General features: G+C 40.0%; 1 protein-coding gene and 1 pseudogene across 2 annotated transcripts in view; both read right to left on the reverse strand.

The window, feature by feature from the left end:
- Positions 1 to 19,457, reverse strand: part of EFHC2 (EF-hand domain containing 2) — a gene marked incomplete at its 3' end in the record, with an annotated part of 139,345 nt that overhangs the window by 109,518 nt on the left and 10,370 nt on the right. The window contains exon 2 of the mRNA XM_084870884.1: positions 16,419 to 16,574. Coding sequence (XP_084727010.1) covers positions 16,419 to 16,574 — 156 coding nt within the window. The remainder of the gene's footprint in view (positions 1 to 16,418; positions 16,575 to 19,457) is intronic.
- On the reverse strand, positions 2,427 to 3,788 carry LOC311615373 (SNW domain-containing protein 1-like; annotated as a pseudogene). The gene has a single exon. The product of its transcript is annotated as an SNW domain-containing protein 1-like (transcript).

Consider the following 19,457-nt stretch of genomic DNA (forward strand, 5'->3'; position numbering starts at 1 on the left):
TTCATTGTCTTCTGGCATTCATTATTTTTAATTTTATTTTATTGTTTAAAGTATTACAAATAGCACATATGTCTCCTTTTTTCCCCATTGACCTTCCCCTGGCCTCTCCTACCCTCCCTCCCCCCTCAAGTACAAGCCCTCACCCCCCTCCCAGTATCTTGCATTCATTCGTTAGACTTATATGCACGCATACAAGTCCTTTGGTGGATCGCTTAACTTCCCCCAACCCTCCCCAGCCTTCCTGCTGTAGTTTGACAGTCTGTCCGATGCTTCTCTGCCTCTATATTTTAGTTCATCAGGTTATAATGTTCGTTATTCTCCACAAATGATTGAGATCATGTGGTATTTTTCTTTCATTGCCTGGCTTATTTCACTTAGCATAATGCTTTCCAGTTCCATTCATGCTGCTGCAAATCGTAAGAATTTCTTCTTTTATATAGCAACATAGTATTCCATTGTGTCAGTGTACCATAGTTTTCTAATCCACTTATCTGCTGATGAGCATTTAGGCTGTTTCCAAATCTTAGCTATGGTGAATTGTGCTGCTATGAACATAGGGGGGCATTTATCCTTTCTGGTTGATGTTTCTGTTTTCTTGGGATATATTCCTAGAAGTGGTATTACTGGGTCAAATGACAGTAATATTTTTAACTTTTTGAGGAAACTCCATAGTTTTCCACAGTGCCTGCACTAGTCTGCATTCCCACCAGCAGTGAAGGAGGGTTCCTTTTTCTCCACATCCTCTCCAGCACTTGTTGTTTGTTGATTTGTTGATGATAGCAATTCTGACAGGTGTGAAGTGATACCTCATTGTTGTTTTGATTTTCATCTCTGGATGATTAGTGGCTTTGAGCATGTTTTCATATGTCTCTTGGCTTTCTGAATGTCCTTTTTGAAAAGTTTATTTAGGTCCTTTTCCCATTTTTTTTATTGGATTTTTCATCTGTTTGTTAAGTTGTATGAGTTCCCTGTAAATGTTAGAGATTAAACCCTTATCAGATATAACATTGGCAAATATGTTCTCCTATTCAGTGGGCTCCCTTTTTTGTTTTGTTGATGGTTCCTTTTGCTGTGAAGAAGCTTTTTATTTTGATGTGGTCCCATTTGTTTACTTTCTCCTTAGTTTCCATTGCCCTAGGTGCTATATCATTAAATATATTGCTACAACAAATGTCTGCTATTTTGCTGCCTATGGCTTCTTCTAAGATTTTTATAGTTTCCTGTCTTATGTTTAAGTACTTTATCCATTTTGAATTTAGTTTTGTGTATGATGTAAGTTGGTGGTCTAATTTCATTTTTTTGCATGTATCTGTCTAATTTTCCCAACACCATTTATTGAAGAGACTGCCATGACTCCGTTGTATGCTCTTGGCTCCTTTGTCAAATGTTAATTGAGAGGAATGGCTTGGTTCATTTCTGGGTTCTCTGTTCTGTTCCATTGGTTTATATGTCCTGACTTGCTTTTCTTTTATTTTTGTTAACCCTCACCTGAGGATATTTTTCCATTGGTTTTTAGAGAGAGTGGAAGAGAGGGGAAGATAGAGAGAGAGAGAGAGAGAGAGAGAGAGAGAGAGAGAGAGAGAGAGAGAGAGAGAGAGAGAGAGAGTTGGTTGCCTCCTACACATGCCTTGAACAGGGCCAGGGATGGAGCCTGCCCAATCGTTTGGCACTGTCAGTGGGTGCGAGCAACAGCTGTCAGCTCTGATCACTCTTCAGGGCTTCTCCATCTCCCCCTGCTCCTGAGGGGCTATCATGGCCAGCAGCTGCCTCTCCCATCCGCTACCGGTGATGGCCCTGCTTGCACCCACTGCCTGTGCCAGAACTGCTGCTCACACCCACTGCCAGTGCCAACCCCACTTGCACCTGTAGCTGGCACCAGAGCTGCTTGCAACTGCTGATGGTGCTGGCCTCAGTCACTTCACAACATCAGTGGGTACAAGCGAGGCTGGTGTGAGCAGTGTGTGGGAGGGACCAGGCCTGCAATGGAGGGCAGTTGGAGGTGATCACGCCTTCAGGGGAGGGAAGTTAGGGGTGACTGGGCCAGCAGAGGAGGGCAGTTGGGGGTGATCAGGCCTGCAGGGGAAGACAGTTGGGGGGACCAAGGCCTGCAGGGGAGGGCAGTCAGGGGGGACCAGGCATGCAGGGGAGAGCAGTTAGGGGTGACCAATTCGGCAGTGGAGGGCAGTTAGGGGCAAACTGGCTGGCAGGGGAGTGGTCAGGGGGTGATCAGGCTGGCAGACAGGCGAGTAGTTGGGAGCCACCAGTCTTGGGTTGTGTGAGGGGTGTCCCAGATTGGAGAGGGTGCAGGCTGGGCGGAGGGACACCCCCCCCCCCAATGCACAAATTCCATGCACTAGGCCTCTAGTATGTTCTATAAATCCCAAAAGGCGAGAGAAGAACAAACACAACCCACTTAAAACAATCGTTCAAAGTAGAATTTCCCATATCCCCTGTCTCCCATAATACAAGGCAGTGCTGGAATCTGAAACCCAGATTTGGCTTTTAGCTGGCCCATTTAGAAAATGCTCCCCCATATAACTTGCATCATTCGCATTATGGATAATAGTCCATTCACTCTGAAGAGAGGTGTATCTACTCCCCCTCTTCTTGCCTTCATGCTCATGTTTCTTGGGGCAGCTGCTAAGGATCTTTTAGAGCCACAGTGTTGTTTGGCATCTTTCTAAAATGTGTTCAACCCAAAAGGATCTTCCTCAAACTGAACTGTTCCTTTTTGACCACTTTTCCTAAGACTCAAACCAGAAAACTTATTGGGAACAAATGTGTTGGGTTTTATTCTGGCTTCTAGGTAACCACCACATATGTCCTTATCCAGATTTTTACTGGGCCTGCAAATATTCTGAGGCATATATTTACCACCACTCCAGACTTGATCATAAACATTGTAAATTTAATCTTCTCCATTTTAAAACAACTGCCCATTCCCTTGGATTAGTTGAACAGCTTGGTCATACTGAACTTCATTGGAAGTTTGAGGACTTGACACACCAAGAGCAATGAGATAACCTCACTAATATCTTGATTTTTATTTCTCTGCAGTATCTATCTCTTATCAGAAGCTGCCCTGGGAAGATTCCAGTCATGCTGTCTCTCTTTTTGCCTATCGTGTCAGATTTCATCCCTCTCACATGCTTCCCTATCCTCTTTTTCCACATGGGCTTTTATCCCAGCTCTTCTCTCCCTGGCTTTCTGGGCCATTTCTCTTCATGTTCCTTTTCTATTTGAGCTGTCTGTCTACTTGAGCATGCATTTCTCCAGCTTCACAAGCCTTACAATCAGCAATGCAGATGGCTTCTGCTAGTTTGGCAAAATTTTCATTTATATGAACTGTCTTCAGTCCTCTTCCATCAGCAGTGAGATGTTTGCCTAATGGACTTGTATGGCCCTTGACATTTTTCCAATTTGAAATATAAGGAGGAATCTCCCACTCTTTTTCCTTCACAGCCATCTTTCAGGTAGGAGGATGCATGACTTTTGCTGGAGGAGAAGATGGTCCCCGGAGACTTTTCTTATTACTCTTGAACATTGGAGGTGCCATTGGATCTCTCTGCATTTCCACCATCCGAATAACCCTCTAGTTTTGCTTCAGAGTTGAGTGAGGGAATGAGCAGAAGCCAGTCGAAATGAACAGGAGCCAGTTTATCAGCTGCTCAAACAGGCATGGACACAGCATCCTTCTGTGATACAGTTTTTTCTATGCCCACCCTTGTCTTTTCTGTTCTCTTTAGCAGCTTCTCCATAAGATCTTCACAGGTGTGGATCACCTGCATTCATGGCTTCCTTGTGAACCAGGTGAGTGTACTCATTGTAAATGATTGTCTTTTGGCTGTCCTTGTTGAGCAATTGTATCATTTTTTTCTTTTTAAATACATCTTTATTGTTGATTTTATTATATATCTTCCCTTTCCTCCCTCTACACCCCTCCTTCCAGCCCCTCAGGTCTTTATTACCCCATTGCCCATATCCATGGGGTTATTTGCATTATACTTAATTTTTCCTTTAGTAACCATCTGAATAGCCAGTTCGTTTGACATTTTTTTCTTTCATCATGTATCCAGTGGATATTGGGCCACATGATTGCTAGAAAAGCACCTCCATATCCAAAATCCTTTAATAACTGAGGTCTCCAACTTTTCCAGTGCCTGTATGGGGGAGGTTCTCTTCAGGAGGAGACCAGTGAGGTCTGTAATGATCTCTGGAATCTTGAGATAGCTGAGTAGGTGCAGGAAAAAGTTGGTGAGCACCATCTTCTTCCACTTGCTTCCAGCATAAGCGACCTCAGCAATATTCTGGATGTATTCTCTAGTTCTATTTTATCCTGCCAGCCTTCACTTCAGAGTCTGCTTTAACTGCTTACTTTGTTTTGTTACTTCCTTACACTCAATAGAAAGCACAAAGCAAACTTACCAAAAACATTAATTTTCCTGTAGAATACATACTTATGAAATATTTTTTCTTCCTCTGCCTCTTAAATACTATTTTAGGTTAGTGAACAAAGAGCAGTCTATTTAGGCTGGTATTTCCCCCCAAATAGGGTAGGTAATTTCCCTTCTCTTCCTTCACCATCTATTCTGCTTGATAGAAATTCACACACAGCATGTCAAGAGAAGTAGGGAGGACGCTAGGGCCATGGATAGTCTCCTGCAGGAAAAACGTTCCATAGAAATTGACCTGACTGTCACTCCAGAACAGGACGCATGTAGCCAGTCCTTCATATGCATGCTTGTCACAACAGAGAAAGGCCTTAATGCAGGGCCTGCTTTTCCCTCAGTATGACTTATCCTAGTGACACTTTCAATCCATCAATAGCTGTGAAAGTAATCCAGCTGGAAGCCCCTACAGGTTATCTTAACCCCCAACTCAAATCTTGTCACCTTCTTAGGAAATGAAATTGAAAATTGGTTTTGGTATATTTCTTTAGTACTATTCCATCTTCCCCCTATCTGGTGGAAATTCTTCAAAGTTTGCAGCATTAAAATGGAACTCCTGGCCTCCAACACTAATTGATATGGTTTCTTCATATTTTAAATTTTTGCAATCGTTTTAGTTGGGGTTGTGAAGGTGGAGAGGTTCATTTAAATATCAATGCTTAAGTTTTCATCTCATTCTAAAGGCTCATTTTTTTTCTCTCACTTCTCTTTTTTGATAAATTTATGTTCCTATGGATACTATCTTTAAATAGGCATATCTTATTTTAAGAACATTCAGTTTTTACAAATCTGAATCTCATTTAGCTTATTGAACATAAGAGATGGTCAGTAAGGTAAGTTGAATAAATGAATGACAAAAAATACCAATTATAGAAAGATGACTACCAAAATGTTTTGCTTTACAAACTATTATCACCCATAATCTATAATTCATGCTCAAATTTTCATGACTAAACCTAGGGTTCAAGATGAAATGCATCTATATGGACAGTATAAGCAGTCAATGAATTTATTTTTACTTATCTGCTTCTTAAGATCTGATTTTATAGTGCATAAAAGGGGAAAATATGTAACTAAAATGCTGGAATAGTCTTCTTTTAGTTTTATCACTAATTAACCGTATAACTGGTACAAATCACTTAAACTCTTTGTCCACTGGTTAACCTTTCAGCCAAAATTAGAAAATCAGCACTTGCTAACTACAGGACAGTACAGTACCATTTAAAGGATTAAGAAAATTATATATACAAATATAACAGAGCTTTGGAGAGAAAATGAACATATGAAACTACTGAATAATATATAAATCAGTGTAGGATGCAAAGCTGGAAGCTTAAAAATATTGTCAAAACCACATACAGTCTTTTTTCATCATTGTGGAATCTATTGAGCGATGCAATTAAATACTTGATATTATGGAGAGAAGAGATTCAGACCCACTGCTTAAAATCAGACTTCCTGGAAAATTAATTAGGACTAGAAAAGGGGAGTTATTATACCCAACAGAAATCACATTGCCAATCATAGAGTTTCATAAACTGAGTAAAGAAAACTGAATATTCAAACATTAAAGGCACAACAGATAAAACACCTATAATATAAAATACAAAGGAAAATACTTGGTAATATGTATGGAATTTGCCAAATATTTATACATTAGGAGGGTGCTGCAAGAGGTCCATGTTTCCAAGGTATGCCCCAACCACTCTTCACATAGTTCAACACTATGTTTGGGGAAACATCCAACACTGTAGGCAAAGGGAATGGAAAAAACCCTGGTAATCCTATTTAATAAAAAGCTAATATGCAAATGGTCGTCACACCCTCACACTCTCACGCGGAGACAGAAAGACCTGAGGCTGTGCCACCCACCCTAGCACCAGGGCTGGAGGATCTAGGGCCGTGCCCCTTACCCCAGTGCCAGGGGACCTGAAGCTGCACCACCCACCCTGGCACCGGGGCCAAAGGACCTGAGGCCGTGCCACCTGCCCTGGGGCCGGGGCCAGGTGACCTGAGGCTGGGCTGGGGAACCTGAGGCTATGCCTCCCACTCAGTGCTGGGCCGGGGGACCCGAGGCTGCTCCCCGCCACCCGGCAGGGCTTGACAGGGGAACTGAGAGTGTACCTCCTGCCCAGCAGGGCTTGACAGGGGACCTGAGGCTGTGCCCCCTCCCTGTGGGACTTGACAGGGGTAGGGCTGGCCAAGTCTGGGTCTTGCGTGATTTCAAGTTGCAGGTGGGCAGGGACTTGACTCTGGGTTCCACAGCACGCCCCAGACTCTGACAGTAGGGATATTTTCATATATATTTTACTAATTTTCTTTCATCTCTGACACTTCTATTATAGAGAAAAGGCAAATAGAAATATTAAAATATTTCCTCTAATTAATTCCCTTTTAATGTGCACTACCACATGCCACTAGTAATAACAATAATGATAATGATGAGGGTTATACTCTCCTAAGAGTTGAAGTCAGTAATTGCCAGGCCTGAACCAGAGGAAGAAAAAGTAGAGAAAGCAAAGATAATGAAGATGAAGTGACAGGAAAAGTCCAGTAAAAGAGAAAAATAGAGAAAAGAACAAAAGAATGTAGGGGAAGCCCTAGAAGATTTGGCTCAATAGATAGAGCATCAGCCTGCAAATGAAGGGCCTCAGATTCAATTCCAGTCAAGGTACGTACCTCAGTTGCAGGCTGCTGGCCCTGGTCTGGGGCATGCAAGAGGCAACCAATTTAAGTGTCTCTTTCACATCAGTGTTTCTCTCTGTTTCCCTCTCTCCCCTCCACTCTCTCTAAACATCAATGGAAAAAAATATCCTCAGATGAGGATTTTTAAAAAATATAATGGAAGGGGAATGGGGGAATGGAATAAGGTGGGTGAGAGATAGAGGAGGAGGGGTGGAAAACTTTGAAAAAGGAATAGGGATAAGCATGTCTGCCTCCCTTTGAATATTGTCGCATTCATGCCCTCCCTGTCACCTCCCATTTCTGAGCCGCATGTGGCTTGTGAGCTGCAGTTTGCCTACCACTGTCCTAGAATAAACAACCATGCTGCTTCAATTATTTATACCTGATAAATGATTTGTGATGATGACATGTGTCCCTAGAGAATCCTCTTTAGTAAAAGAACTATTACATACTAAACAGCAAAATGAATTTAATAGTCAAAAAGGTATTCAAATGGAAGGTCATAATTAAAATAAGTAGGAAAATATGGACAATTCTAACATCTTTAAGAGTTAAGAGTTTAGGAGAGTAATTTATTTGAAAAAATAAAACCAGCATGTTTAAAAATAAAGGGATATGAATCCAGAGGATGAAAAATAATTATACAAATACCCAGAAATCTGCTATGGTGTATTATTACCTGAATTGGCTGCACTTTGCATATACACATATATGTTATAAAAGCTGTGCCTCAAATCTTAAATCTGAAGTAGTGAGCTAGATGCAAGAGAAGACAGACTAAGATTTCATTTATATGAAGTTCAAAATAGGCAAATTAATCTATTATGATCAAAGTCACAGCAATGGCAGAGGGCTGAATGAGAGGGGGCATGAGGGAACTTTCTGGATGGTAGAGGTATATACTATATAGTGTCTGAGTTGGTGATGGACACATTTGTCAGAACTCATGAAACTATATGCTTAAAATGGGCACAATCATCATGTATAAATTATACCTCATGTATAAATTATACCTCAAAAATTAAAATAAGGTTTACCAAAATAAAGTTGATTAAAATAAAGACTCAAACAATAAAATCCTAAAGGAATACAATTATTCTGTAACCTGACTGTGGTGGTTGTCACACAAGTCTATGCATATAATAAAATTTCATAGAAATATAGCCTGGCCAGATGGCTCAGTTGGAGCATCATCCTATACATTAAAAGATTGTGGGTTTCATTCCAGGTCAGGGTACATACCTAAGTTACAGGTTCCGTTCCCAGTCAGGGAGCATATGAGAGGCAACTGATATAGGTATCTCTCTCACATCAGTGTCGCTCTCCCTCTCTTTTTTAAAAAAAATATATTTTATTGATTTTTTTTACAGAGAGGAAGAGAGAGGGATAGAGAGTTGGAAACATCAATGAGAGAGAATCATCGATCAGCTGCCTCTTGCACAACCCCCACTGGGGATGTGCCCGCAACCAAGGTACATGCCCTTGACTGGAATCGAACCTGGGACCCTTCAGTCCGCAGGTCGACGCTCTATTCACTGAGCTGAACCAGTTTCAGCATCCCTTCCTCTCTTTCTAAAATCAATAAGCATATCCTTAGGTGATGATAAAAAAAATTCATAGAACTATAAACTAAGGAGAAAATTAGTATATACATCTAAACACTGGTGAAATTCAAATAAGGTCTGCAAGTTTAGTATTATACCAATATAGATTTCCTGGCTTTGATAATGCACTATGGTTATATACTATGCTATCATTGGGGAAAGCTGGGGAAAGAGTACATAGGAACTCTCACCCACCATCAAAGGAGTAAGCTTACTATAGGGCAGAATCCTGTAAATACAAAATTGAGGAAGGCAAATAATTTTTTAATGTTTCCAATAAACTTGCATCTGATCTGAATTTAGACAGGGAAAGTACATAAGTAAACTATAGATTAAAATTCAAAACATAATATAAATTAATTTAAACTGTAAGTCAACAAATCAAATAGCAACTATTAGTTCCTAATTTGTGAGCTAAAATGTTGCAAATAGATATTTTTATGTTAAAAAACTAGTCAGTGTGCACAAAGGACAACCATGTGAAGAGGTAGCAAGAGGGCAGCCATCTGCAAGCCAAAGAGAGAGGCCTTAAGAGAAACCAACCTGCCAGCACTTTGATCTTAGACTCCCAACTTCCAGAACTGTAAGCAAATAAGTTTCTGTGGTTTAAGGTACCCCGTCTATGGTGGCAGTCCTAGTAAACTACAATTTACCTCTTGTAAGTACACAGTTCAACTTTTCATAAATGTATATAGTCACAATCCAATTTAGAACATTTCCATCACCCCCTAAAAGTTCCCTCTCCCGCTGCCAGCCCTAGGCAACTATGGATCTGATTTTTCTGATGTATCTGCCTTTTCTAGGATTTCAGATAGATGGAATCATACAATACAAAGTCTTCTTTATCTGCTTTCTTTCACTTGGTATGTTTTTTAGGTTTGCCCATGTTGGAATATATACCATAGTTTCTTCTCATTGCTGAATAATTTCCATTACGTGGCTATAATACATTTTGTTTATCCATTCATCAGTTGAATAGCAACCAGTTTCTTAATAGCAACCAATCCAGAGCAAGGCCCCCCTTTCTTATGCCCTCCCCAAAATTACCTAACACAAGCTCCAATTCTATAGGTAAACCTCTTATAACACCTGCTAACTTAGACATCCTGTCGTTACTAAGAGTGTATGTTTTCCCTCACTGCAATGAGTAATAAACCAACTCGTTCAATTAAAAAAATCAAGGTGACCTAAGAGATCAAATTATACTTTAAAATCTTTATATTGTTCAAAGCATAGAGATTCACACAGAACTACATAAGTAATCAGCTCACCATAAGCTCAATGCCAATGAATACAAAGTTATTAAAATTCTGTTTCTGTGGTCAGTAGGTTTGATTATATAATTATATTCATAATAGATGGGAAAAATAAAATAACATTCTTAAATGTATTCATATTCCATAGGATCAACCTTTATCCTGCCATTTACTATAATAGAGTCATTTGCAAAATAGCAAATAAATTAGGCTAAATAAGAGTCATTGAAAAGTGAAAAGAAATGAGAGCATAATTGTAGAGTCGATGTAAATGCTATTTAACGTCTAGATAAAAGTCACATAAAAACATTGTCATTTGAAAATTTCTAACTAGTCTGACTTTTTACAACAGCGTCTAATGATAGATTATATACAATAGCAACAACAGCATATAAACTATGAAATGCCAAATTTAAATTAATAATGAAGCAATAGGTGCCTGGTGTAATTAGATTTGAAAGAGCCCCAGGCCAGGAGATCCAGGGTCTGGGCTCAGTTCTAGGATGAAATTAATTTGCTTTTAGTCATAGGCATAGGCTGCTAGTGGTAAAAAGTCATTCGTAATCAGCTAGCCAAACTTCACATTACAGTCAAGAAAAATGAAGCTCAGAGAGTTAAGGAGACTAAGCCACAATCACAGTTAGTTAGCTATGTGAAAATAAAAATAAAATCCTCCTTTAAAATCATCAGCGTTGGGAAGCCCTAAAGCAGTGATTGTCAACCTTTCTAATACTACGACCCTTTAATAGAGTTAGTTCCTCATGTTGTGGTGACCCCCAGCCATAAAATTATTTTTGTTGCTACTTCATAACTGTAATTTTGCTAGTTATGAATCGTAATGTAATTATCTGTGTTTCTGATGGTCTTAGGCTCTACAGCAGCCGTTCTCAACCTGTGGGTCACCTAAGACCATCGGAAAACACAGATATTTACATTACGATTCATACAGTAGCAAAATTACAGTTATGAAGTAGCAAAGAAAATAATTTTATGGCTGGGGGTCACCACAACATGAGGAGCTGTATTAAAGGGCAGAGGCATTAGGAAGGTTGAGAACCACTGCCCTAAAGGGAGAGCTCTCATACACAGTCACCCACTGCCTTCTGCAGACACCAGCCTGAAGCAGCATACTTCGTACTCCCCAACAGGAAAAGGCTTACTTATTACTCCAGCAGAAAAAAGGAAGATTTTTCTCCTTGCCCAGCAACAACCCAGCCAATGAGAAATGCCACAATTTAGCCAAGAAGCAGCCATCTCCACCCTGAAGTCTCACTGCCTCCAGTGAACTCTTTCTTATTACCTCCCCTCCCAACTTCCTTCTCGGTCTCTATAAAGCAATACTCCCCTCCTTTGTTCTCTGGACTTGCCTATGGTTTCCTGTATTATACTTTGTACATCCTCCAAAATTGCAATTGCTCTGCAATTTCTGAATAAACTCATTTTTACTGGTAAAACAACTGGCTATTGTATTTTTAAGGTGAACATTACATGACAGTTCCAGGGCCTTTGGCACACAACCTCAAGAACCCTGGCACCTGGCCCACTTCTTATAAACAATCCCTCATTTATTGAGTAAGAACCAATCCAGATTTGCTGCTTCCTTGTGGAGGTGCTGGGATGACTGCAACTAATTGGGTGAGTGAATAGGTGCTTGTTTATATTTAAATGAATCCAATAAAATAATTAGTCTTTGGAAGGTGGGTGTGTTACCAGGCAAAATTATGTTTGGGTGTTTGCATAATTCCGCCAATGCCAGGAGTTTTAATCAAGTAGAACTGTGTTTCTCAATTGGCAATTTAGGAAAAACATTCTCTGCAGTGTGCAGTTGCCCTGCCCACATTGCAGGATGTAAAATCCTAGTTGGCCCCCAGCCACCCAATAGCAGCAGCACCTCCCACGTAGGGCGGGCTCTAGAGCAAGTTGATTTAAAACATCAAAATTAATGCAGATGTTTTAAATGTTAAATAAAGATGGAATCAATTATTTCTTAATTTTTCCTTTTGCCTCTGGCTCTAATATAGCTAAGCATAGCAGTTACTTATCCTGTCTTTATTTAAAATGTTGGCATTTTCCCCGGTGGCATGGCTCAACAGTTGAGCATCAACATATGAACCACAGTTTGATTCCCGGTCAGGGCACATGCTTGGGTTGCAAATTTGATCCCCAGTGTTGGGCATGCAGGAGGCAGCTTATCCATGATTCTCTCTCTCTATTGATGTTTCTAGCTCCCTCTCCCTCTCCCTTCCTTTGTGAAACCAATAAAACCATATTTAACTTGGCATTTTGTTCATCATGAATTTTTTGCATTATTTTGATTTTTATATTTCATTAAAATATTATCTGGCTTGATTGCTGAGTTTTAGGGTGCCCCTTAAATTTTACAACCAAGGCAAGTGCCTCATTCACCTCACCCAGTCCAGTGCTGCTCCTAGTCATTGTAACAACCCAAACACCTTCCCACATTTCTAAAGGCCTCCTTGGGCTGAGAATCTCTGAAATAGGGATTGATTTTTTTTCCCACATAACAAGAAGTCCAGGGAAGACAGCCTGGGCCTGGAAATGGTGGCTCTATGATGGCAGCAGAGCCCTAGATCTCCTTTATATTAGCAGCACTCACAAGGTGGCTGCTGTGCCCTGAGGAGTTATGTCCTAGTTCAAGACAGAAAAACAAAGATAGCGCAAAGGGCAGGAAAAATTATCTGCTGAGCCTGACTGTTTTAATTAAAAAAAAAAAAAAACTTTCCCAGGAGCCACATCTAATAAATCTTAACTCATATGTCATGTCACTGGCCAGAAGTGAGTCACGTGGCAGGCCCTAGCTGCAAGTAGCCTGGGGCATTGAACACTTGCAAGTGGTCAGATCTCCAGCATGAATAAAACTGGTGCTCTCTCCTTGAGATGAAGGCGGGGAGGGGTCAGAGAACAAAAGATAAATAGCTAGAAATGTCTGCCATAGGGTCCATATCCTATATAATAAAGATGTAATATGCAAATTGTCATTACGCCGTGAAGTGTAATGACCATATAACAACCAAATCACGGATCAGCAAGCTACAAGTGGGCAGTAGAGAGTTACAGGAGGGGACAGGACAGAAGCTATGGAGTGCCGGGGCTGGGGGGGGGGGGAGACAAATGGAAATACAGGAGGGCAGGGCAGCGGGAGGAGAGCTACAAGTGGGCAGCAGAGAGCTACAGGAGAGGGAAGGACAGCAAGCTCTGAGGGAGGTAGGGGAGAGGATGGGCAGAGCTACAGGAGGGCGGGGCAGTGGGCAGAGAGCTACTGGCACACAGATTCATGCACAGGGCTACTAGTAGGATAATAAACACTGGCTCGCTTTGGTAACTGTAAATAGTATTTTCTCTGCTTGTAATTTGATGGTCAGCCTGAACAGAGCATTTTGGTAGTTGCTTTTAGAATTATGGATAAAAACTGGGATGTTGTCTGAGGCCAGGCTCCACAGAAGCAGAGCCTGAAATGGATTTATGTGCATGTGACTTGTTATGAACATACTCATAGGAGAAACCTGGAAGGGAGTGAGGGGGAGCAGCCAAACAAGAATGCATTCTCATGTGAAGTTTGGTTTTGGTTGGATGCACAGGAACTATGAGCCTATCCTCTATAATAAAAGGCTAATATGCAAATCAACCAAACTGCAGAGCGACCAGTCATTATGATGCGCACTAACCACCAGGGGGAAGATGCTCAATGCAGGAGCTGCCCTCTGGTGGCCAGTACACTCCCACAGGGGGAGCTCTACTCAGCCAGAAGCTGAGCTCACGGCTGGCAAGCACAGTGGTGGTGGCAGAAGCCCCTCTTGCTTCTGCAGCAGTGCTAAAGATGTCCGATTGTCGGCTTAGGTGGGGAGTGGGCCTGAGTGATCAGTCAGACAATCCCTGATGGCTCCCAGACTTCGAGAGGGTGCAGGCTGGGCTGAGGGACCCTCCCTACAAGGGCACAAATTTTGTGCACCAGGCCTCTAGTATCAGAATAAAGAGTTGCCACCTTGAAGAAGCAAACGCTTTACCCTTGACAAATCAGTCAACCATTTTCTGCCCCCTCTTGTGGTAAAGGGGCCACTGTAACCTCTCAGGCTTCTCTGGGTGATACAATGCCCATTGGCCAAGAGCCACACTGCATAAGGGAGTTAAAAATGTAAACTGTTAGCCAAAGTACTTGCTTCAGTTGGGGCAGGCAGATGCCCTACCATTAATGTGGATCTGGATGGGTACAAAGAGCATCTACAAATATTAATTTTGATACACTTTCCAAGGAACTGCCTTTATTTCCACTTTGTACTGTTTGAGAATGTAACCCTGGATATATTGCTATGATTAATAACTATTTGAAAAACTGGCAGCAAGTTGAAAATGTCTCATTTTTTTAAGAAAAAATGATTAACAGGTGTTGACTTGTTTTGTTGAACCATGAATCTAGAAAGTGCTTTTTAATTTGCTAAGGGTATTAACCAGGATCCAGTCTGTAGTTCACAATCTCATCATAGCATGTAAATATTTCATAGTCTTAGTGTCTCATTTAAAACTTAATGAATATTTCATTGAAGTTGACCAATAAAATAACTGAAAGAATTATGTTGCATTTAGTTAGGCTTGAAATGAGCAAGCTCTTCATTTTCTCAAGTACTTGGAAGCTAAAATTATTCCAACTTCATGAAATATTCGACATAACTGTGTAAGTAACTAAAGGTCTGCAAAATAAGCTTGAAAGGTACATATTACATATTGAGAAAAACAGAAAATAAAAGAAATTTTCAACTTCAAATTCAAGAGAATAGTTAAATATTTTGTGACCTACAACAATACTTAATCAGCAGTGAATCAGTTTCAAGTATTGTAAATAATCCTCTTTTTGACACAAAAAGTAAAAGTAGAATCTTTTACCCTTGCAAATTAAATATTCTAGAATGATTATGTGCAAACACCTATAAGGTTGATATTAACAGAAAATCATAAACGATCCACCCAAGTATATTAGCCCAGAAATTGTTTCTGAACTCTGAGTCCAGCACTGAGCCAGGTACTGAAAATATTTTTTTAAGAGAGAGAAGTATTGGTCCATGTTCAAAGTAGGGATGGTTTCCCAAGAAAGAAGCTTCCCTGCCATCTGTTAGATCTCCATAAGTGTCAGCACTGGTCTTCAAAAGATCATGTGCTCTAAGTGATCGACCCTAATGCTAAAGACATAGGATACATCACTTCTACCAAATTTGACATTTTCAATGGAATCAAAGTACTGCCAACCAACCCATGTTAAAAACCACCTGGCAAACAGAATACTAAAGTTGGAATTCTTTGTGTATTCCTGAATTATGTTTTAATTACAGGACCTAAATAATCTAAACAGGCTCTGTTTTGGAAAACAGAACATGGAGCAGTGAACAGCGCTGTCAATAAATAAAGCCATGAAAAATGACTGGTCACCTTGGGGTTTTTCCTTTCAATCTTAGTCCCTTTTCAAGATATTCAAATGGATATTTGTCAACTGCCAATATGCAAATATATATGTGTGATATATATATATATATATATACACATTAAGAATTCAGACACTTCTCTAATAATAGTACCTCTTTCTTTCACATCTACAACTCTTGCCATGGCACCCTTTGGTTCTCAGGGGTGGGAGATCATAATTAATATGTAAAAAAGAAAAGAAGGCATCTTTCTGTTGCTATCTAAAGGGACATTCAAAATCAAACAAAATTATTTAGTTAATGGCAACTCACTAAGCAAAAGTGACAGCCTGACCAGACTCTTAGTATCTATAGAAGAAAAGCTTAGGAGATAAGAAGAAGGTAGGTAAAATACCATATTATTTCACTTATTTGTGGAATCTAAAAAACAACATAAGTGAACAAATAAAACAGAAACAGAATCATAGACACAGAGAACAGACTGATGGTTGCTGGGGGGGGCAGGGGAGGGGGCGGTTGAAGGACTGGGTGAAAAAAAAGTAGAGGGATTGAGAAGTACAGATCGGTAGTTACAAAACAGTCATGGGGATATAAAGTACAGTCAGTGATATTGTAGTAACTGTATGGTGCCAGGTGGGTACTAGAAATATCAGGGGGAACACTTTGTCAAGTATATGACTGCCTAATCACTATGTGTACACCTGAAACCAATACCAAATAATACAAATAATATTGGATATGAACTGTAATTGAAAACAATAAATTAATTTTTAAAAATAAAGGTTGGTAAGCATTAGCCAAGAAAGGTGAACATTTAGTGTCCTGCATCATCGGTTTGTTTCTTTGTTTAGGGCACTTTGTTCTTGAGTGTGGCTTTTGAGGAAAAACTAGCCTTAACATTTACATTGAGGACTCTTATTTTCTCAAATCTACTTAATATTTAGCACATATAACACTTTAAGACCGCATTTCTCCCAATGTTATGTGACTTACATGTTTATCAAAAGCAACCCAGGATGGTACTGCACTTCCCAACGCTGAAGGATATATACTGTAATTGGGCGTCGTCTTTGGCCCGTGCAGCAATGTCTCACGTCTTCCATGTTTAGCTTCAGTCACCAAAATTCTTTTGTACTTATCCTCTCCCACCTGTGAACACAAGAGACAGCATAAAATGACCAGCTCATTCTTTAAGACTTTTCTTATTTGTTTTAAAAGGTAAACACATTTTCTGTCATTTCTTTTTCCTATTACAAAATGCATATTAGAGTAGCAAATAATTATGATCAATCTTTCTCCATCAAGTTGTGTCACATTTAAAATTCAATTCATTTTAACAAATTCAAAACGTAGGAAAGCAATAAGAATAAACCCAATGCTCCATGCTATTTAAAACACTTAGAAATAACTATTACTGCAAGTGAACATTTAGAACATTAGTCTGCTAACTGGCATATTCTACTTACTTGCAAAGAGTAAAAACGGGGCAGGGTGGAAGGGACCTCCTCTACTTCAGAGTAAAAATGTGAGTTGTTTCATAGAAGTCTAATATTATTTTCACCACAACAGAGAATAAAGATTTTTGCTCATTAAAATAAATGTAACAGGATATTGCTCACAGCTGACCTTCTCCACCTAATTGTAGAACCTTGCCCTCCCTCTTCCTCATTCCTCTCCCCTCTTTTCTGGGGATCTGGGCAGAGAAGTAAAAGCCCGGAGTATGCTACCAAGGACTAACAAAGATGTGGGCCAACATCAGCTCACATACACTGCTAGTAGGAAAGTGAAGCAGAAAATCCCTCTGAGTTATGACAATACCTAGCAAACTGAAAGGTGTATTGCCTTAGAGGCTACCAAGTCCACCTCTAAATATTTTTCGCACTGTGCACAAGGAGCTATATATTGGACTTGTTATAGCAGTGTTTTATGAGTGAAAAATAGGAAACAACCTAAATGTCCATCAGAAGCAGAAAAGATACCTCAATGGTGTTCTCTTTATAAAATGGAATAGTAATACAGAGGTGTAAATTACATATATCAATATGAACAAATCTCAAAAAATTTCAAGCAAAAAATAGGTAGTAAAAGGGAACATAAAACCTAATTCCTCACATATAAAGCCTGAAAATATTTTTAAAAATCGAGTGTTATTATAGATAATATAGACATAAAAATAATAGAAAATTCAAGATAATATCTATGACAATACAACATCTGATACAATGAATAGCATATGTCACATCAAAGTGAACACTGACATACTCCATAGCCCTGCATAAAATATAACATTTTAGGTACCACTGAAGCCCTCTATCAGAGCTCATGCCCTTGCCTCCATCTTCAGAGGTAATCATTATCCTGAATTTGCTGCTTGAACTTGAACACTTTGCCAGGACTGTATACAGCCAGGGCAATTGCCTCTTGCAAAGCATGATGCACTGGCAGGGAAGTCTGAGTGGAAATTCAAAAAAACTTTGTCTCTTTGTTTGTATTTTCTTGTTTCAAGGCAGCCTACTGAATGAGAGAAAATATTTGCAAATCATATATCTGATAAGGGGCTAATCTAAAATACATAAGGAACTCATATAACTTAACAGCAAAAATAAATCCAAGTTAAAAATAGATCTGAGAAGACATTTTTCCAATAAAGACATACAAATGGCCAACAAATATATGAAAAGATGCTCACCATCACTAATTATCAGGGAAATGCAAATTAAAACCACAATGAGATATCACCTCACACCAGTGGAATGACTATTATCCTATATAATTAAGAGGGAATATGCTAATTGACCATCACTTCATCACAAAAGATAGCTGCACCCACAGCTAAGGCCAAGTTCCCTTAAGGAGCTTTAATGAGAAATCAGCAGGAACCTGAGGCTATGCTCTCCCCCACCCCTGTGGGGCCTGACAGGGGACCTCAGGCCATGCCCCCTGCCTTGGCACCAGGCCAGGGGACCTCAGGCCACACTCCCACCTGGTGGGATTTGATGGGATCTCAGGCCATAACCCCCGCCCCAACGCCAGGCCAGGGGACCTGAGGCCATGCCCCCTGCCTGGCAGAGCTTGACGGGGGACCTCAAGGTGTGCTTTCCCATCCTGGTGCTGAGCTAGAGGACTTCAGGCTGCTCCCCCTGCCCCAGCACCAGGCCAGGGAACCTCAGGCCGCACCTCCCATCTGGTGGGGCTCAAATCACAGCATTATTTACAATAGCCAAGACGTGGAAACAACCTAAGGGTCCACCAATAGGTGGATAAAGCAAATGTGGTACATATAATAGAACAAAGGTGAACATTGAGGGAATTATGCTAAGTGAAATATGGCAGACAAAGACAATTATATGATCTCACTTATATTTGAAATCTGGGGGGGGGGAAATTAGCTCACAGATACACAGAGAAGATTGGTGGTTACAAGAGGTGAAAGGTTTGGGGTGGTGGGTGAAATGAGCAAAGGGGATTCAACGGTACAAACTTCCCATTATAAAGCAAGTCATAGGGTGTAATGTACAGCATAGTGACTATAGTGAGCAATACTGTATTGTAAGTATACACTTGCTAAGAGAGTAAATCTTAAAAGTTCTCATTGCAAGAAAAAGGACAGATAATAGAGAGTGCGGTAGAAAGCCTTTTACAGCCACCAGCAGTTATTGAAAATTTGGGGACTGAAGAGAGCTAGCAATAATTTATATTTCAATATATGTTAGCAATATATTTGTAACTACCTTTTGCAGGTAATAGAAAATATAATGTAGAATTACCTAAAACTATCATTCTTAGGTTCTCTTACCTGATCAGATTTGGGACTAGTTTGCTTCTGTTCCATGAATAGTTTATTATTTCTCCTTCTGTATGCTTTTATTTTAAAAATTCATTTTTCTTTTTACCCTTTGTGTATTTTTATAGAGAAAAAATAAGTCACTCAGCAAATACTGTGACCGTCCCAGAGAAAATAAAAACAAAATTGCTTCAAGTATAGTGAAATCTTAGAGCTCAGGACCATAAGAGCATGAAAGCTATCATTGC

This window comes from Pipistrellus hanaki, assembly GCF_964339955.1.
Source record: "Pipistrellus hanaki genome assembly, chromosome: X".
Lineage (NCBI taxonomy): Eukaryota > Metazoa > Chordata > Mammalia > Chiroptera > Vespertilionidae > Pipistrellus > Pipistrellus hanaki.